The sequence below is a fragment of the Emericellopsis atlantica genome (assembly GCF_019669845.1).
Source record: "Emericellopsis atlantica unplaced genomic scaffold F5Z01scaffold_9, whole genome shotgun sequence".
Taxonomy (NCBI): Eukaryota; Fungi; Ascomycota; class Sordariomycetes; order Hypocreales; family Bionectriaceae; genus Emericellopsis; species Emericellopsis atlantica.
Window position 1 is genome coordinate 142,708 of NW_025764711.1, and position 19,641 is coordinate 162,348.

General features: G+C 57.4%; 9 protein-coding genes across 9 annotated transcripts; 4 read left to right on the top strand and 5 right to left on the bottom strand.

The window, feature by feature from the left end:
- Positions 1–358: 358 nt before the first annotated feature.
- On the top strand, positions 359–1,291 carry F5Z01DRAFT_672852 (uncharacterized protein; the record flags this gene model as incomplete). Its single annotated transcript, XM_046264863.1, has 4 exons — positions 359–670; positions 731–785; positions 842–1,225; positions 1,278–1,291. 4 exons carry the CDS (start codon positions 359–361, stop codon positions 1,289–1,291), a joined length of 765 nt encoding a protein of 254 aa, XP_046119464.1.
- A 214-nt stretch (positions 1,292–1,505) lies between these two features.
- Positions 1,506–3,533, top strand: F5Z01DRAFT_619685 (uncharacterized protein; the record flags this gene model as incomplete). The annotated part of the gene is made up of 4 exons (XM_046261103.1): positions 1,506–1,635; positions 1,689–1,867; positions 1,928–2,897; positions 2,962–3,533. 4 exons carry the CDS (start codon positions 1,506–1,508, stop codon positions 3,531–3,533), a joined length of 1,851 nt encoding a protein of 616 aa, XP_046119465.1.
- Positions 3,534–3,771: 238 nt separating this feature from the next.
- Positions 3,772–5,479, top strand: F5Z01DRAFT_651478 (uncharacterized protein). Its single transcript, XM_046263229.1, has 2 exons — positions 3,772–4,938; positions 4,991–5,479. Exons 1-2 carry the CDS (start codon positions 4,217–4,219, stop codon positions 5,400–5,402), a joined length of 1,134 nt encoding a protein of 377 aa, XP_046119466.1. The 5' UTR covers positions 3,772–4,216; the 3' UTR covers positions 5,403–5,479.
- F5Z01DRAFT_546429 (RmlC-like cupin domain-containing protein) lies at positions 5,220–7,028 on the bottom strand. The gene has a single exon (XM_046260570.1). It carries the CDS (start codon positions 6,770–6,772, stop codon positions 5,498–5,500), a length of 1,275 nt encoding a protein of 424 aa, XP_046119467.1. The 5' UTR covers positions 6,773–7,028; the 3' UTR covers positions 5,220–5,497.
- Positions 7,029–7,032: 4 nt separating this feature from the next.
- Positions 7,033–8,525, bottom strand: F5Z01DRAFT_546749 (uncharacterized protein). Its single transcript, XM_046260574.1, has 4 exons — positions 7,746–8,525; positions 7,575–7,683; positions 7,327–7,496; positions 7,033–7,267 (listed from the first exon to the last, which is right to left on the bottom strand). The coding sequence occupies exons 1-4, from the start codon at positions 8,435–8,437 to the stop codon at positions 7,219–7,221; spliced, it is 1,020 nt and encodes a 339-aa protein (XP_046119468.1). The 5' UTR covers positions 8,438–8,525; the 3' UTR covers positions 7,033–7,218.
- Positions 8,526–11,290, bottom strand: F5Z01DRAFT_546426 (cellobiose dehydrogenase-like protein). Its single transcript, XM_046260569.1, has 2 exons — positions 10,941–11,290; positions 8,526–10,890 (listed from the first exon to the last, which is right to left on the bottom strand). Exons 1-2 carry the CDS (start codon positions 11,148–11,150, stop codon positions 8,614–8,616), a joined length of 2,487 nt encoding a protein of 828 aa, XP_046119469.1. The 5' UTR covers positions 11,151–11,290; the 3' UTR covers positions 8,526–8,613.
- A 1,572-nt stretch (positions 11,291–12,862) lies between these two features.
- On the top strand, positions 12,863–14,611 carry F5Z01DRAFT_672857 (beta-lactamase-like protein; the record flags this gene model as incomplete). The annotated part of the gene is made up of 7 exons (XM_046264864.1): positions 12,863–12,908; positions 12,967–13,072; positions 13,124–13,250; positions 13,303–13,408; positions 13,456–13,760; positions 13,811–14,166; positions 14,212–14,611. The coding sequence occupies 7 exons, from the start codon at positions 12,863–12,865 to the stop codon at positions 14,609–14,611; spliced, it is 1,446 nt and encodes a 481-aa protein (XP_046119470.1).
- A 371-nt stretch (positions 14,612–14,982) lies between these two features.
- Positions 14,983–17,813, bottom strand: F5Z01DRAFT_546688 (P-loop containing nucleoside triphosphate hydrolase protein). The gene has a single exon (XM_046260573.1). The coding sequence runs from the start codon at positions 17,649–17,651 to the stop codon at positions 15,354–15,356; it is 2,298 nt and encodes a 765-aa protein (XP_046119471.1). The 5' UTR covers positions 17,652–17,813; the 3' UTR covers positions 14,983–15,353.
- Positions 17,814–19,053, bottom strand: F5Z01DRAFT_546326 (uncharacterized protein). Its single transcript, XM_046260566.1, has one exon. It carries the CDS (start codon positions 18,902–18,904, stop codon positions 17,975–17,977), a length of 930 nt encoding a protein of 309 aa, XP_046119472.1. The 5' UTR covers positions 18,905–19,053; the 3' UTR covers positions 17,814–17,974.
- Between the last annotated feature and the right edge of the window lie 588 nt (positions 19,054–19,641).

Sequence of the window (19,641 nt, forward strand, 5' to 3'; positions counted from 1 at the left end):
TGGGTCAAGGCCTTCGCGAGTGAGCGATAGCGCCAGAAGAGTGTGGTGAATGTACTTGTACCTACTGCTCTCATAACGATTCATCCATTGCCTGGACAGTCTTTTCCAGTACATGTAAACTACACGCCGAAGAGGGCGGTAATCGACACCACTCCATGGGATAGTTACTAGGCCAGTGAGTCAGTGACCCCGCCTCATTTACGCGCCCTGCTATGGCAGACAAGTCCTCACAGACACAGTTCAACATCAAACACGACTATCAATCAGCATATTGCATCTCAAATATGACTTTCTCTTCTTCTCTCACGTCACCCTACAGTGCTCTACTTTTCGCCATTCGCGCTTACCAAGAACCAGCATGGACGCCCTAAAGTCTCTCGGCGACGCCACCTTCCTGCCCAGTGAGCGAGCCATGTTGAACATGCTCAAGGGGGTGCTGGAGTATCCAGCCACCATGGAAGCGCGAGCTGCCAAGATTGCCAACGATATCCTCCACTTCTACCTGGACAACACCCATGATGACGAGGTTGGTGGCATGCTGTTTGCCTTGTGGGGAGTTTGGCTTGAGCTAGTCTCCTGCATCCTACATGGGCATGAGTGGCATCAATGCCTAGCTCTTGCCGTCGACTTTGTCCGCCAGGACGAGAGAGCCGCCGGCAAGGGGCTCACGGTATGTTTTAGTTAGGTCAAGTTCGCACAAAGATGTACATTATTAACGAGATACACCCAGAAATGGCCTGATCCTCCTGAACTTTCGATGCGCCTAACCGAGCAATGGGAGCTAAGTAAGCATTGATAGATTTTTCCTCTCGACCTTGTACTCTTGCTTACGCTTCTCAAGAGCCTGTGGAAGGTGAAGAGAACGACTCTGTTGGTCTCTCTGCCTGGAAAAACCTCAACTCCTTCATGTCTCACCTCGTCAGCCGTGGCCTCGTACAGCAAGTTCACTTGCCCATCTGGGAGATTCGCTCAGCTCTCGAAGAGCCCGCCGCAAAGGGACCTTTGATGGATTGCCGAGTCTGGGTTGCGACGGAGTGGACTCTTCACTGCAGCGACACGCTGGAAAAGGAAATGAAGAGCACTAATGAAGAGCTCACTGAGGATGAAGCCGGTATCAGGGGGACTGGTCAGCTTTGTGACGACAGCATCACGCCTCGAAGCTTGCAGCGATGGGAGTTCTGGAAGGAGCGGCTAGCTGAAATTGCAACGGAGGCTGATGACCTTGGTCTTCAAGAAGAGACTAGGAAGCGTGTTGAGGAAACCTTTGAATGTCCTAGAATGGCAGTCTTAGTTGATGGGGTGACGAAGGATTGTACGAGCAAGTGCCTCGGCCGAGGCTCGACTCGACCTTCTCCCCGCAAACCCCACACTCAAGTTCTGGGGATCTTCATGTATAAGTCACCCTCGACATGCAAAACCACAGCTGAGGGATTCATTCTCTGGTGATTCCAGCTCTTTAGATTCTTCAACGCAAATATATTCGACTGGGCCACACTAACTCCATCATGCCCGCCAATCTGAAACGCCCTGTTCGCATCGCCAATTGCTCGGGCGCCCTGACAGACCCCGGCATCCACATGTACAACCAGGCCAAGTACGGGCCAGTCGATGTAATCACGGGTGACTACTTGGCAGGTATGTCAGAGAATCTGATCCAGATAATAAAATAATGGATCTGACGTAGGAAGAGGCCAACATGGGCGACACAGCCGTGGCGGCGGCTTCCAACGACCGGCCAGGCTGGATCGCCACGGCCCTCGAGGGTCTCGAAATGTCCCTAGACATCATCCACGAGAAGAAGATCAAGGTCGTCGTCAACGGGGGATGCATCGACCCGCGCGGTTTGGCTCGCAAGGTCGACCAAATGGTACTACTCCCCCCTTTCACTCTGGCCCTGCCGTAAGGTGCTCACTGACAACCATGCCAGGCGCGGGACAAGAACCTCCCGCTCAAGGTCGCCTACGTCGAGGGCGACGACCTCATGCCCAAGATCCAGTCTCTACTCCCCAAACTGCCCCATCTCGACTCCCCTAATGCGGACATTCAGCTCGACAAGGCCACGCGCGAGTTCCTCGACCACCCGGACACCATGCCCATCGTGTCCGCCAATGCCTACCTTGGCTACCGCGCCATCAAAAGAGGCCTCGATCTCGGCGCGGACATTATCATCTGCGGACGCGTGGCCGACGCATCGCCCGTCATCGCCGCCGCCGCGTGGTGGCACGGCTGGCAGGAAGATCAGTATGACGAGCTGGCCGGAGCGCTCGTCGGGGGCCATCTCATCGAGTGTTCGACCTATGTCACCGGCGGCAACTTCTCAGGCGCGCACGACTACCCCGTCGAGGCCTTTCTCAGTCTTGGCCTACCCATTGTCGAGATGGATGCGGACGGCGGCTGTGTCGTGACCAAGCACGAGACGCTGGGCGGGTTCGTCACCGCCGACACGGTCAAGTGTCAGTTCCTCTACGAGCTCCAGGGGGACGTCTACCTCAACAGCGACGTCAAGGCCGACATTAAGCAGGTCCGCGTCACGCAGGAGGCCAAAGATCGGGTCCGCGTGTCCGGGATCCGGGGTCGTCCGCCACCGCCTACGACCAAGCTCGCCGTGTTCTACCGCGGCGGGTTCCAGAGCGAGATCCTGGTCAACGCGTCCGGGTATGCGACGCAGCACAAGTGGGACGTCGAGGAGGCCCAGCTGCGCGCGGCCTTGGAGAGGACGGGCGTGCTGGGCGAGCTGGACGTGCTGGAGTGTCAGAGGATGGGTGTCCCGATGGCGAACCCGGACTCGCAGCTGGCCAGCACAACGTACATGCGGATCTTTATCCAGGCGAAGGAGTTGCTCGCTGTGCAAAAGGCGGTCATGGCGTGGTATGGGCGGTTCATGACCCATTTTCCTGGTAAGTCAGCGTGTGCCACCGTCGTTGCGCCATGAGGCTAATCATCTATCCTCTTGTCTTCAAGGCATGCACTGCTCGCTGGATATGCGCACACTGCAGCCAAAGCCATTCCTGGGCTACTGGCCAGCCTTGGTGGAACAAAAGGAGATTGACGAGAGTATCACGCTGGTCACTGGGAACGAAGAGTCCAGACAGTCTGTCGGTCCACCAAAGAAGACAGAGCCGCTGGGCCCACGGTCAAGCTACGAAACGACGTCGCCCATCTCGACAGAGAACGCACCCTTCACGATGCGCCCGCTCGGAGACATTGCCCTCGCTCGATCAGGCGACAAGGGGGCCAACATCAACCTTGGCATCTTCGTGCAGACGCGTCCCCAGTGGGACTGGCTACGCAGCTTCATGACGCGTGACCGGCTCCGGACGATGATGGGCAAGGACTGGCGCGACTGGTACTGGATCGAGCGCGTCGAGTTTCCCGACATCTTTGCGGTGCACTTTGTCGTGTACGGGATCCTGGGCCGGGGCGTGAGCAGCACGTCGCGGGTGGACTGTCTGGGAAAGGGCTTCGCCGAGTTCATCAGGGCCGTGCATGTCCCTGTGCCGGACGACCTGCCACTGGCGAGCGCGAGGCTGTGATCGCTGGCTTGAATGCGACATGATGGTGTTTTGTGTCGAGGAAGGATGAGAGTCAAAGAAGCACGCCCATGATTCATGTCTTGGCCCGCCAACTCCACCGTTTCTTGGCGACGGTGCCGGACCTATTGGGATTTTCCCACGTCGATAGCGTCAGCATGTAATTCCAGGCCCTGGGGCACCATTTCAGGTACGAAGTGCTCGGGGATTGGAGTGTCTTGGCGGGACAGCTTTGACCATCAGCGCTCTCCCAGCTCGCATCGTCCATGACACATCCAAGCCCCTATAGCTGGGACTGTCTTCACATTTTCCTTCCGAACGATACATGCAATTGAAGACTGAAGGATTGAGCACTATCCGTAGATCCCGTCCGCCTTCCACGTGGAGCTTGACTCTTCCAGGTCCACCGTCGGTGGGAAATTAGTCTAGCGTTCAAGTTGACAGGGGCCCCCTTGACATTGGATCGCTCGCCCGCTCGCCCGCTGATCTCTCTCGTCTGCTCCTCCGTGCCTTGAGCGTGCTTCTTCTTCTGACCGTCGACACCGATCAATCGCCCCGGATTCAACCAAGCAAGCCCCGACGAAAAGCAAGGACTTGCGCGCTGCGGCGCGTTTCGCTCTCTCGACTCAACTCCCAAGACAGGCGACTGGGAGGCAGCCAGGCTCCAGTCCAGTCCAGTCCAGTCCATGGACAGAACGGCTGGCGGAGGCGCACACGCCGGCCATGTCTCGGGACGCAGTCTCACCAACAACATGAACACCGCCGCCGGCGGCACGGGACATGGAAGCAGCCATCACGCGCGCGGCACCAGTGGCGGCGGCGTCGTCCAGCAGCCGCACCAGCGACATCGAAGCCTATCCAACCGACCGGACCTCAAGCCCGCGCCGAGCGGCTCCAGCATGCGAGAGCAGGCCGCCGCCACCGCGAAGCACCAGTCATCATCAGCACCTCCTCCGCCCGCCGTCGTCGCGACGAATGGTGCCTCCGTCGCCAAGCCCCAGCCGGCCGTGTTCTGGAACGACAAGCAATCGCTCGAGCAGTCGCGCACGCAGGAGCAGACATTCTACAACGACGTCACGCCGCCCCCCTCGCCGTCGTACGGGGGCGGTAGCAAGAACAGCTTCTCGATAGGCTATCCGTCCCTCAAGGGGCCGGCACCCGTCGGTCTGCAGCCCATGACGAGCGCAGGGTCGCGGGATGGCGGCCGTGGGGGGTACGACTACCGATGGGACCACGTCGCGCCGCAGGCCCCGATACCGCAGTCGGACAGGACATGCGGCCTGACGAAGAAGTTCTTTTGGATCGCCGTGGGCGTTGCCATTGGGCTGTTGCTTGCGGTCGCCATCGGCCTTGGCGTTGGGCTCTCTGGGAACAGCAGCAGTAGCCATGGCTCTCAGGACTCGGACCGGTGAGTCTCATCCCATAAGTCTCAAGGCATCATTTACTGACCATCCACTCAGCGCGTCGTCGACACAGACTGTACCGACATCAACTCATCCCGAGGGCGGTTCGCCTGCCACGACCGTCCTCGTAGCAACAGCCACTTTCACAAGCACAGACGAGGCGAGCGAGGCGTGCCCTGCCGCCAACGACACCACCTTTGCCGTCCCCAACTCGCCCAAGACGTTCCGTCGCTTCTGCGGCGTCGACTACCGCTCGGCACAGGGCACCACCGACCTCGCCACCGTCTGGACGGCCTCCATGCAGGACTGCATGGTCAACTGCGCCGGCTTCGACGGGTGCACGGCCTGCGCATGGGGCGTGCAAAAGGGCGACAACTACCGAGACAACCACCGATGTTACCTCAAGACCGACTTGGGCGAGAGCCAAGAGGTGAGGGACGGCTGGGACTTTGCCATTCTGGAAGAATAGATGATACGGGACACGCGGACGGGTGACTGATACCCCCTGATGAATAATGACCAACACAATATACCTAATTAATTGGATACCACATCTCTATCTGTCTACTCTACATACGCCGTGTGCATCGTGAGCCCATCACCGCCCGCCTTGATGCTCAGCTTCACGCCCTGGCCGACAAAGTATACGTGTCCCTCCTTGAGATCAAACCCATCTCCGCCGTCCACGTCCACGCGCCCACTGCCCCTCGTCGCGATGACGATGCCGGCGCCGCCCTTGCCCAACACCTCGTCCTCGTCCTTGCCCAGCGTCGTGGCCAGCACGTTGAACTCGCTCAGCGGGGGCGCGTACGCCTGCGTGCGTCCCTTCTCGCTGCGCCAGTACTTCTTGGCCGGTAGCATGCACTGCGTCTTGTCGTGCGGGGTGAATGTGAGCAAAGAGCAGAACTGCTCGATATTGTCCCGCTCCGCGCGCGGGCAGAAACCCGTGTTGAGCACGTTGTCGCTGCGCGCCATGCACTCGACAATGTCCCCCGACAGGTACGCGTGGATGCCGTCGGCGGGGATGTAGACGGCCTCGCCCGGCTGGAGCACGAGGTAGTTCATCGCCAGCAAGGCCACGAGCAGACCCGGGTCGGCGGACGAGTACTGGTCCGCAAGGCGGGGCGCGAGCTTCTGGATGTGCCCGTTGTGGGGGCCGGTGAAGGCGCCCGAGGGCATGCTGGTGATGGCCTTGTAGGTGTCGCGACACGTCTCGGGGGAGGCGTTGAGGATGTCGCGCACAACGGCGCGGAGGTCCTCGTTGGTGAAGGCGGAGCGAGACGCGTTGCCCGAGGTGCGCAGGTGCTTCAGCTCGGGGAGATCCAGCAGGGCCGCCACGGCGTCCAGGGGCTTGAAACCGACAAACGCCTCAAACTCGGTCAGCGCCAGGGCGATCTCGGGCTTGTGGTTCGGGTCGCCAAAGGCGTCCGGGTTCTCGTTGTGCATCTTGGCCGAGAACGCCTTGTTCGGGTGGATCTGCAGCGGCAGCGCCTTGGAGATACTGAGGATCTTGGGCAAAAAGGGCAGCTGCGTGTGGCCAAACTTGTCCACGACCGCCTTGCCAAGCAGCTCGTTCGGGTGGCGGTCCAGCACCGCCTGCAGCTTCTCGTCCGTGTCGGCCACGTACGATGGGAGGGTGGGATAGGTGCCCATCCACATCTCGGCGTACGCCTCGTCATCCTTGGCCTGGAAGGGCGTCTTGGGCGCCTTGTCGTCGGGCGCGTAGCCGGGTGTCTGCTCGCAGAGGTACCCCGACAGCGAGGACTTGCCCTGCTTGCCCCATGGGTACGAGTTGCAGCCGCACTTGAGCTGGTAGAATGGTTTGAGAGGCGTCGTCATGTTGGGCGGTGTCTGATGAGGGTCGGGTGATTAGTGAGTCGAGGAAACATGGTGTTGCGGTCTGGTCTCTGATATAGAGCCCATTGTTCCTATCATTGACGTCAATCGAGGTCTGACGCTGACGTCGCTATGCTGTCTTGCCATTGCTACGCAAATGCTTCAAGGTGACGTGACCGCGTCTCCGGTGGAGATTTAGACTGGAGGCGCCGTCGACAATCGATGGGTTGTCGAAGATCAGGAGGGGTAGAGCCTCAGAGAGAGGAGTGACATCGATGATCGAGGAGCTTTCAACCCGTCGCAGCCGGAGGTCACGTCCGGCGTCGTGCATTCGCTTACCCTAGACTGAAACCTCATCATTTGGCTTCAGTGCAAGTTGTAAGAATCAAGTTCACAGTCTTGTCTTGCTGTTCTATTTTAGACCCGTTTTTGTATCTGGCTAGGTTTTATCAATAGCCATTTTCAGTAACACCATCTTCTGTAACGTCAATGTAGACCCTGAATCCTCGAGGTCAGCACCATGAACGGAAGTTGCAAACGCTGAAGCATGAACTCACCAGGAAACCTCCCAGTCAGGCCTCCCTCCAAGACTCCTACACATAGCTCTGCTTCCCTCATTCGAGGCTGACACGTCTGCCGAGCACCATCCGTCGCGAACGAAATCACCCGGACCCTGTCTCATCAGCCTCGCAGCCAGCAGCTTGGCCAAGCCTCTTCTGCGGAAGTCCTCCTGCAAACATTCAATGTGAGCATAATAATCTCGTCACATCATGCAAAAGACACCCTCTTCCATGGCATCACTTACCTCGCAATGAAGGCTGATCAACGACCCGTCGTGCCCAAGAAAGGCCCACGCAATCGGCCTCCCATCATCCAGACGGATCACCAGACTCGGCAGCGTGGCCAGCATGGGCCTATGGACTACAGTCAGCAATGGTACTGCACAAATGCCCAGACAACAGAAGAAAGCACATACGCTGTCCGTGGGATATCTGTGCGAGTCACCACAATCTCGCAGTCCTCCAGACTCGCGACATCCCACCTCATCCCCTCTTCCAGTCCATCTTCCCTCCTCTCCGCTCCCTTCGCCCCTAGAATGTCCCTCTGCGTCGGTAGATTCTGCTGTTGAAAGAGCCACTTGTCATAGAACCCCGTCTCCCTGGTCCTCAACCTCTTCATGCCCGTCAATACCCTCCTGACGCCCGTTTCGCACGTGCCCAACAGCACACCCTCCTCGTGCCACAGCTTCTTGCCATAGGACCTCTTCATCTCAATCATCTCCCCCACGAGAGCTTGCAGCTGCGCAGCGTGGACGTCGACAGCCGCAGGCTGGACCTCGAGGGTCGAAAAGAGCCACATCTGCGTTTCCGGTCCACCCGCGAGGTCGACGTACGCAGCAGCCAAGTACTGGGGCTGTTTCGGTGGACCATTGTGTATGAAGATGATGCGGGCTGTGGGCGTGATGCGTCCCTCGTGCTGCGCGAACTGCAACCGCCGCAGGAGGGGCAGCGAGTTGGGCAAATACGACTCCAACAGGGCGATCAGGCCCTCGGGAACATGCGACGTGGTCGAGATGGATGATGCCATGTTTATTTCGCGAGTCCCATGTCCTCGAGGGCTGGATGTTCGAGGTTGGGGAGAAGAGATGGTGCAGATAATCGGACTCATTATGACTCTATGTGCAAAATCTCCACTTATAACCTCATCAACGCCGTGATCGCTCAAAAGTTCCGGATTTAACCACAATTCACATGTCTGTGCTGCACGGCTACATAACTTGAGACAAGATGTACGTCTGTATATAAATATATACTCAATATTTACTTCAAAGAAAGAAACTTCCTCTACAGGCACTGCGAGTAGTAGTTGTCGACCTTTTTGCAGGTCAGCCCCTTTTCGCACTGGTAGCTGCCAGTCCACGTCTGCCCACCGCACTGCGCGTACTTGCTGCCAGGCTTGGACGGGTCCATGGCCAGGATCCTCTCCGAGGCCCGCTCGGCTACGGTGATGATGTAGGCCGTGGGGTTGGGCGTGATCATGCCGGGGAAGATGGACGCGTCGACAACAAAGATGTTGTCCGTGCCCCAGACCCGGGCGTTCAGATCCACGACGGCGTCCCCGTTGTTCTGGCGCCCGTCGTGCGTGCCCATCTTGTTGGTGCCGATCCAGTGGTTGGCACGGCGGTTGGACGGCGACACGGCCATGTTCTCGACGAACTCGCGCGCCGTCTCGTCGGGGCTGGGCGACAGCCACTCAATGCCCTCGTAGCCCGCCATGGCTTCCTGGAGGTTTTCAATGCCCTTGATCACGGCCTCCACATCCTGCTGGTTCTTGAGGTACGGCACGTCCGAGACGACGGTGCTGAGGGACGACGTGATGGTCATGCGACCCCGAGAGACGGCGCCGCGACCGAGGTACTGTGACATGGTGATGGCCGTCAGGTTGGTGTGGCCCAGCGACGGCTCCACGCGGGCTGTCCACTGCAGAGAGCGGGTGATGCCGTCGGTCCCGGTGATCTCGTCAAAGAAGACGGGGCCAATGTTGGGCGCCGCCTGCGTGAGGATACCAACGCGCTCATCGAGATAGGCATCGCGGTCCGCGGGGATCGGGTCGTCGTACGCCTCGTAAAAGTCGTAGAACACGACGTCGGGGTGCGCAATGACCGTGTCCGTGTTGGTGTGGTCCTCCAGGTTGTAGCCGACGGGCAGCTTGATCCACTCCGACTCGTCAATCATGTCTGGCCCATCGGCCGAGGCAGCCACAACCTCAAGCTGATCCTGAGGGCCGATGCCACTGCGCATCAGCAGCTTGGCGGATCCAAAGGTGCCAGCGGACAGGATGACGCGACCCGTGCCCTCGGTCAAGCTGACCGTGCCCACGTACCCATCGCCATTGTAGTTGGTCACCTCGACGCTGGTGGCGTGGCCACGCTCACGGTTGACACGCTTGACCTGCGTGTTGGTCCACATGTCAAAGTTGCTGCGGGACGCCGCCGTCTTTAGGTAGGTGTCGAGAGGTCCGCCACGCTCGGCGTGCTCGTTGAACATGAACGGGCCGTGGCCAAACGTCTGCTTCTTCTTGTTGGGCTCCTCCAAGAAGTTGATCTCTGTCCAGCCAGCCTCGGACAGGGCGCCCGAGACGACCTGGAAGCCCTGGTCGAGGTAGCGCTTGCCGTCGGTGGAAGGGAAGCGAGTACCGGGGATGCGGCTGAAGACTCGCTCCTCGGCCGCCGCCATGTCGTCGGCCTTCCAGCCCTCGGGGAAGTTGTAGTCCCAGTCAGCGGCCTTGGGCCTCCAGAACAAACCGGCGTTGATGGCAGTGCCGCCGCCCAGCAGGCAGCCCGCCATCTGGTCGGTGTCGCGGCAAGCAATGCCGGAGGAGTCCGCCCAGATCTGGTTGCAGAGACCGGGCACGTCGAAGCGGGTGAGATCGGTGCCCTCGAGCCACTCGGGCTTCATCTCACCACCCCACTCGCCAGTTGAGACGGGGCCTTTCTCGATCAGCAGGACCTTGTGACCAGCCTCGCTGAGCCTGTCGGCCATGGGGAGACCACCGGCACCGCCGCCGACAACAATGTAGTCGTAGGACGCGTCAGTGGGCACCGGAATGCCAGTGCCAGTGGGAAGAGCAGTGGTGGTGGTCGGGTCCGGGTCCGAGCCGCCACCGCAGTCGCCCTCTACGACGTTTGTGGCCAAAGCAGCCCACTCCTCGTAAGCCTCGTTGACGACGTTGTCGGAAAAGGTGCCACGGAAGATGAACTGGGTGTCGTGCTGGGCAACCACCATGGTCTGGGGGCATTCAGGGTTGGTGGGAGAAGCGGCGGCCAGGGCCCATCCGAGCATCATGCCGCCAGTGCTGGTGGACGCCTTGCCAGTGGCACCATTGTGGTCCCAAGCCAAGCAGCCCTGGCAGCGATAGATGAGCTCGAACCCATCATCGGTGATGCTGGAGCTGATTTGGGTGATCTCTGCATCACCGGCGTAGATATCGGGCATCTCGTAACCAGTCGCCCACATGAGGGCAGTGAGAACCTCGCCATCCTGGGGGTAGGCCGCCAGCAGAAGACTGTTGGTCATGATTCCGTTGAACGACAGACCACACCAGCCCGAGCCGCCACATTTCTGAAAGAGCTGTCAGTCTCGCTCGTAACCAGGAAGATCGCATTGCTCACCAGGTAACCGATCAACTCAGTAGCGTCCACATCCAGCGCGTCCGAAGGCAGGGCAACACCAAAGGTGATGTCCGCGCCAGTACCCTTCCATGTGTCGAAGATGATACCAGTATCGGGGTCCTCGTAAGTCGTCGGGGTGGAAGTCTGAGCCAACACCAGCTGGGCGAAGGGCGCAAGCGCCAGAAGAGCCGTAGCCTTGAGAGACCACATGGCGGCGAATGTAGCAAAAGGAGGGATGCTTCGAAAAGAAACATGGGCAAAAGCACCCGGATGACCCCAAGGTCATATACTCCTCTCAGGATAGGCGTTTGCCAAGGTCAAGTGGACAAGGCTGCTCAACTTGGAACAGCGACGGGCAGGATGTTCTGCAATGCCTGTTTCCTGATAGGATGGCCTCAAGGCGTTGGTGGTCGAGATCCATGCCACGTCCATGCCATGATGTTACACTGCAGCGCAGGAAGGGGACCCGGGCCTCGTCCCTAGCCCGCGGGTTACTTGCATAAGTTGCATTGACATTTCTGGGGGACCGTCCATTCCTCGGAGAAGAGCCCCTCCGCATTATACATTAGGTGAAACACGTCTCGCCAGGTACGTTCGTTTCGCGGCTGTCCATGTTGTTGCGCCGTACTTCGTACACCTGGTTCCTCACAGGCGAGATGGCCAACAGCCAGCCCGAATTGATGCTTGACTTGTCTACCATCCGTCATCGAAGACTGTGCGAAGGGTTTCGATCAGAATGATTTCGACAACTTCCGGATCTGGCTGTCACATCCGCTGGTCGTTGTCGTGTGCTTCCCAAAGAGGCAACGGGAGTAGCGCTCCGGATTGAATTCGAAACAACTCTATCGGCATCCCAGTCGGTCATGAAATGAACAGAATCTGCCGAGACAGATTCCTCCGCGGGACTTCGCCCCGCGTTTCCTTCATTGTCAATAGGATTTGTTTGCGTGCCGAGCAAAAGGGTCGCCGAGCTCCGAGTCTCTGCACTTTGCAATCATGCCACCAGCTTCCAGTCGTTTTGTACCCGACGCGTTCGGAGACACTGAAGTGACGGACGGAAAAGAGCAAGACGAATGAATCCCTGTACAAAGTGTCGTCAGAGTCTCGTTCGCCGATGACCTGTGTGCGTTGCGGATTCGTTTCATTCAGAGTGTTTGAAACTTTGACAAACTGAGCCCCGATATCATTAGCGATGCTTAAATTAATACCCGGTCATCTGTTCCAGGCAACGAAGAGGGTCCTCACCTGAATCTCCCACCAATTATTATACAAGCTGAGCAATGATCATCCTTCCCGGAACGCTGTCAACGGAGAGATATTAGTCTAGAGTTGGCAATCAGTTTCGGCCGCCAAGCTCCCAGTTCGACATGGCTGTCTAGCCGCGTCGACGTACTTGGAAAGACGGCGGATGAGCCGTGGCACGTGGGTCGCGAATCCAATATTGGAGAACGCAGCAGCTCGTGGTCAGAAGCAAGACCTAGAACCTAAGAGGCCAACCTGTTAAGCGCCGTGGTAGCCTGGACTGATTGTGTCGGGGGGTTGTTGGTGGAGCAAGTTGCGAGAGCGCTGGTGTGAACTTGTGAGATGGATAACAGTGCGCGTATGCCACTAGTACCAGTCTGTACTGTGTGGCTCTCACTCAGCCCGCAGCGCCTGTCGCCGTTTTGCATGCAGAAGCCACTGGAGCACCGTGCGAATTCCTGCACGTCGACAGGCCGCCGAACCTGCCTCAATCCAACATGGATGTCCACCGCCAACAGCAACCGCAACATCACGTCTGCATCCTTACCAGCTGATGAGCGTGTGCTATAGCAGCAGTCCTTGCCATGCATCACGCGACATGGTCGTGCTATTCTGTGGCCTATTAGCACTTTACCATACCTGCATTCCCATGTCAGGCGCGTGTCCCATGTGATGGTGACATGTCGACCTTCAAGGGAATAGTGTCCGAGTTTCCGGACATACGAAGTGTGTGCTCTTCCCCAGGTTCTGATCTCCCTGCATGTGTGCTGACATGCCTCCGCAGTCGACTTCTTCCGGCCGACGCCCGGCCAAAGGCCCCCGTTGGCATGCTTCCTCAGCCACGTCCACAGCGATCACCTAGCAGGCCTGGACACGCTTTTGTCACCCTTGTGAGTTGCCAAGCTTCCTTTGAGAACGAGAGGCTCACATTGTCTCCATAGTGTATATTGCTCTGCAGCCACGCGAGAAATATTGCTGCAGCTGGTGAAATATCCATGTCGGATCAACTTCGCCCAAGGTATCATTGAGAGGTGGAAGCAGACCTACAGAAAGCAGCAGTCCATTCTCGTGGGTCATCTGCTCCTGTCCATGTGTCCCAGTGGAGTTGACAACCGCCCAGAAGCCTCTCCCTCTTGACACGCCAACATGCTTGGAGCTGCGGCCTGGCTACCAGATTCAGGTGACCTTATTGGATGCCAATCACTGCCCTGGCGCTGTCATGTTCTGTTCGTTTCTGCCACTTGCAAATATGTGCCGAGCTGACTGGTGTTAGTGATCGAGGGTGATGGCAGCGCGATCCTATATACCGGCGATATTCGAAGCGAGCCTTGGTTCGTGAATAGCCTGTCCCGCAACCCCAATGTAGTTGAATACACACATGGCCTCAAGACTCTCGATAAAGTATACCTCGACACGAGCTTTACCAAGAATATACCATTCCAGACCAAGGCAGAGGGCATCGCGGAGTTACTGGGTAAAGTAGCACAGTATCCCGAGGATACCGTCTTCCACTTTCAAGCGTGGACATATGGATACGAAGATGTCTGGATCGCTCTGTCCAAGGCACTGAAGTCTCAGGTATGTCTGCCCATTCGTCCAGTTCGGGGCTCACTAATGAGGACGGAAAGATCCATGTCGACGACTACAAGTTGAAAGTATACAATTCTCTGCGAGCAAACGAACTCTCTGAGTATTCCAACCCGATTTGCCCCGAGGCTCCGGCTCTTGTAGGCTTCAAGTGCGCCAACAAGGCCCATGGCGGCTGTTTGACATCTTCGAGCTCGAGCAATGTGCGCTTGCACAGCTGCGAGAAGGGCAACATGTGTGAGGCAGCAAAGGGGCCAAATGTTGTACGTATTGTACCCATGGTTGCGAACCTGAGCGATGGGACAGGCCTCGTGGAGATCGGCGTCGGGGGTGGAGGGGATGACCTTGTCAAGGAGACTGAAATTGCGCAGGGAGACTGGCCAACGTTTCTCAAAAGGTATTGTCTCTTTACTTTATGCAAAGCCTCTCTCACACAATATAGTCTGTACGAAAGCGCAAATATCCCAGAAGATGCCAGACAGGGTATTGGCAAGCTCATACAGCAACTCGCGATCCATGGACATACGCTGCTACTTGACCTCATCACGGCTTTTGACGAAGGCAAGAATACGGCAGAGATGGGGAAAGTGTGCCAGGCAATTCTGGAGAGATCCAAGGATATGTCTGAGAAAACCATTGTCGCGGACGACCTAAGCACACCTGCCACAAAACTGCCAAAGACCATCACATTCCCCTACTCGCGGCATTCTTCGTACCCAGAGCTCTGTGATCTCTTGCATATATTCAAGCCGAAAGATGTTTGGCCATGTACCGTGGATGAGGATCAATGGTTGAAAGAAGGTGCATGCCTCGGTGTTCCTCGGTACTTCACAATTAGCTAACGTTACACAGAGATATCCATATCACATCTTTTCGGTGAGTTTTGCTCTAGCAACGAGTTCTCACACGACATCATGATGGAAGAGGTCCGGATAGCCAGAGAGGCAGAATTCGGACGCGATTTCCGGCATTCAAGCACGCAAAGAACAGACTCGCAGCATCACTTCCTATCATCGCCTCCGCGTCCTCCGTCGAACTCGGATCCGTTACATGGGCTCCAGCACACTCCGGCAGACATGTCAACCGTAGATGACGGCCGTCAAACAACGCGACTCATCAGCCCAAGGCCCGGCACGCAAGCACCGCCTCGCGGATCCTGGAGTGATACAGAGTCGAAGAGTCTACCACTCCCCAAACCTGTCGCTCAGGTGATAGACCTGACACTCGACTCCGATGTTCTCTCGCCCGAGACAGATAGAGGACAACGTGAGGACCAGAGGGTTGATGGTCGCGAATCCAGTTTTGTTTTCTCATCACCTAAACACCACAATTCAGCAAAACGAGCATACGACGACACATTCGATGACGACGAAGACCAGGGCGATTCGCAAAACACCCAAAGATCCTTCACCTCAGACTTGTCCATGCGACACTCAACCTCACGCAGGGAGGCGTATTACCATATGCTCGAAAATGCAAATGATGGGTCGTGGCATGGCATTTCATTACTCTCCACAGATGGGGGTCACTCAGCAGAGGAAACGGAATTATAACAATAAATTTGCGTATGTATCATCTCCCATCCTAGGCGAACCCGAGTCCTAGGCCCTCACCGCCCAGGAAGATTCCACCCTCTCCCTTCTCCCTCTCACGAAGCAAAGCCGCGACATCCACCCGCCCGCCCGTGATGTAGCGCTCGCTCACACCGAGATTCACCCTCTGGGCCAGGTCCTTTCGTAGCTTGGCCCGCAGTATGCCCATCTCCTGCTTCGTCATCTCCCTCGCCGTAGCCTCCTTCTTCTTCCTGCCTCCGCCTCGGCCCGAGTAGCCCATCTCAGGCAAGTCGTCCTCGTCATAATCGACGCCGAGATCCTCGGCCGCATTCTTCATAAAGGAGTCGTTGCTCCTCGCCTTCTCCTTGGCGAGCGTGGCGTCCGCCAGCTGTTTGGCCGGCCCCACCCGCGACTTGAGACGTGATGCGAGCTTGCGATCAACGGGGAGGGTCTGGATGACGTGCTCACGGGACGCCTTGGCGTGGACTTTACCCGCGAGACGGCGCGTGGGCAGGACCTCATCCGGAGCACAGAGCAGAACGGACACGCCGTTGCGCTCGCCACGGGCGGTACGGCCGGATCGATGGACATATGTGTCTGCCGCGCGGGGCACGTGGTAGTGGAGGACGGTGTCGACCTCGGGGATGTCGAGACCACGGGCCGCCACGTCGGTGGCCACGAGGATGGAGGGCTTCTTGGCCTCGGTGAAGCGCTCCAGCGAGCGGAGACGGGCTTTCTGGGGCATCTGCGAGTGCAGCGGGAGGGCGTTCTGCTGCAGGTTGACCAGGAAGGGGGTGAGTCGCCTGACGGCGGAGATGGAGTTGGTGAACACCAGGGTGCGCTTCTTGGGGTTCAGCAGCAGGACGGTGTAGAGGTAGAGATCCTTCTCCATGGCGCCGCACTCGACGAGGCCCTCCTTCAGGCCCTCGGCCATTTGGCGGACGGGGTTGGCGTCGATGAAGGAGGGTGTCGATCGGAACTTGAGGGACTTCATGAGGTACTCCATCTGGTCGTCGCCTTCTCTCTTCTTCCCTAGCTTCTTGCCGGCCAGCTTGCTCTGGAGGTCCTTGTCGAATGTTGCTGAGAAGACAAGTGTCTGTCGCGGCGTTGCCTGGTCATCTTCGTCATCCTCCTCGCTCTCCTCGTCGGACGCGGCTTCCGGATCTCTGCGGTCGAGCGCGCCGATGATATCCTCGGCCTCTTTGAATTGTCCGGCCTTGAAGAGTCGATCGGCTTCGTCGACCACGAGAAACGAGATTCTGGTAAAGGTGTCCTGTAGCTTCGCATCGCCTTCCATCACTTCCCAGAGTCGTCCGGGCGTACCAATGACAATGTCTGCCTTGGCCAGCTGGCGCTGTTGTTTTTGGATGCTCAGACCACCGGTGATGACACAAACAAAGGGCTTCGCCTCGGGCAGTCCATCGCACAGCGCTTTGATGTGGTCGCCAATCTGCTTCGCCAACTCTCTTGTCGGACTGAGCACCAGCGCCATTGGGCCCTGCTTAGACCCTTGCTTCAGCCACTTCTCGACGATGGGGATGCCGAATGCAAGTGTCTTTCCTGAACCTGTCTGGGCCTTGCCGATGACATCGGCGCCCTTAATGACCTCGGGAATGCTCCGTTCCTGGATGCTTGTCGGTTTCGCGAATCCTAGCTTCGACAACGCAGTCAGTGTTTCGGGGCTCAGGTTCATCTTCTCCCAAGCCTTGGTGCTGACGCCCACGACCTCGTCCTCCTCGTCTGAGATCTCGGGTTCCTCGCCATCGACCAGCGCGCTGAAGACGTTGCCTTTCTTGGACGACGCCAGCTGCTCGTCGTCCGTGTGCTTTTTACCCTTGGTCTCCTTCTTCTTCTTTTTCTTCGGTTGTTCATCAGATTCCTGATCCGCCATCCCATCCTCAGGATCCCGAGTTTCGCTGGAATGCTCATCTTGAGCCTCCATAGCTTCGTCGCCAAAGCCCTCAAAAGAGTCGTCTTCGGCATCGTCGTTGGTTGTCGGTTCCGCTGCCACTGCCGGCTTGTCGCTTGGTGTGGGGGCTGATTTGGACTTTGAGTTGGACGAGGTTTCGGTCTTGCGCTTCGAGTCGCCAATCAAGAACTGAACCTTTCCATCTTTGTTCACCACGTCGACATTCTCAATGACTTGGAGGCCGCCAAACTCGTCCTCGTCCACAGTCTGCCACGCGAGCGCAGAGGGGTCAACAGCGCGACGAGGCGGCGGCGCAGGTTTGGACTTTGGTTGGGGTTTGGCGTTCTTCGGACGCTTCGATGCATTCGTGGCCGCAGGGGCGGAAGATTGAAGCTTGCGCTTCTTCGTTTGGGGACCCATCAGTGTCTTTTGCAGGTCTGTCGCGTGCTCGCAGTGTGGAATTGCGGCCGCAGTTGTGTAGGGGAAGAATGTTGAAGCTGCTCGAGTGTGCGAAAATCACCAGTCGAACTTTTTTGTGGGTCACTATGGCGGGACCGCCTCAGTGCGTCCGATGTCCGAGTCCGTCAACGTCGAGACTCGAGTCTCACTCTTACACGCAATTATGGAGTTGCTCTGATATCGGTAAATCAATTCAAAATGTGCTTACTATCCGATAGAAGACATGCGCCATGTACGCGCGATTCAGTTCAAACAATCCTTCCGCGACAGACCTCGCTGCCCCCTCAAGCCTTCCGAGCATACGCACTGCTCCTGAGCCAGGCTTCGAAACTCGTCAAATGAGGATTAGACTTCCTGTTCGCCTCAATGTCTGCCCCAAACCCCTCGTCATGAAACCAGTTGATCATGGCCCCCATTTCATGCGATGCCATCTTCAACGCCTTGCCCAGCAACCCAAATGTCGCGGGCGCCGGTGATCCGGTCACCTTCTCAAAGATCGCGCTCACCTCTGCAAAGGTCAGGTTGTCGCCAGCGAGACCCACGGCCTTGTGGTTCCAAGCTACGGGCTGAGAGAAGGCCTGGGCGACGGCGAACCCGATATCCTTGACGGCCACCCACTGCACGGGCTTCTCGCCCAGCGTGTCGCGAAGCGAGGCGAGGAACACCTTGGTGGGAAATCCTGGCTGGAGATTGTCCATGAACATGACGGGTCGCAGAATCGTCCAGCCCATCTTGTCTCCATCCTTGGCAGCTTCGTCGCGAAGGTGATGCTCTACAGCATGCTTTGTGATGAAATGCGGCACCGTGGTCGGATCAGCCCATGACTTCTCGTCACCTCCACGCTCCACGCTGCTGTACACGAAATGCTTGATCCCAGCCTTGATGGACTGGTCTATCAGGGCTTTGCCTTGTCGCTCCTCGCTCTCGAGGGAGGCACCTTTGCCCATAAACCCTTGGACGGAATAGACACCCCAGAGGGGAACGGTCCCAGCGGCGTCTCGTGCAGCGGCAAAGAGACTCGATGTGTCGTTGAGGTCGCCGCGAACGAGCTTAACGACAGGCGATTTGGCTTGGGGGCGCTGGGCACCTGGTGACTGTGTGTTGCGGGTGACGGCTAGTATCAGGAAATCGGACGCCTTGTCTGCAATAAGGGCGTCAATAGCAGCGCCGCCTTGGTTGCCTGTGGCACCAGTGATGATCAGCGCGCGAGACATGGTGATGATGTGATAGGGTTGACTCGGGTGGGTTTCGCTCGTGGTGTTTGGTTGTTTGTGCAATTAGTTTGTGACTTGAGTTCTTTTAAGTGATGAGAGAGGCTGAGAGTGTGATAAGCTGGGTTGTAAAACGAACATTGTGGTCAGACAAACGTCAGGTATATATACGTCTCATGATTCACCATGGGCTAAGGGAACGACATTGTGATGTCAAAGCATGCTCGCCAATCATTTTGATTGCAATACATTCGGGGCCCGACGGTGATCACATAATGGATCTTCAGTAGTGCCGATGAGCTATTTGCCGCATACAATAGCATATAGCAGGAAGGAAATGGGATGACTATTCACGTCTACGTGGTGCTTGAACGTGGTTGATTGGGGACGCTGAGCAACTTCGGTCAACTCGCTGCCCGAGGAGGACCCACACCGACTGGCGCGCTCACCAATCAACCGCAAGATGGGAAATGTCTCAGAGTCAACGCCGTCATGTGATGATTAATGGTTTAGCAAATACAATAGGGCCATGATGCCAATTCAACGCGCGTGAAATCGACCATATCATTGTACAACTATTGAAGACAAATGAAAGAAAAGAACATGAACAGCCTAATGTACCAACGAAGCCATATGCATAGCTTGCCACCTCAACTCCACATTGTGCTGTGAAGAATGCATCCCCGGACACTGCCATAGCAGGTCACCATCGTCTCTGACCCCTTTTCATACATCAAGCA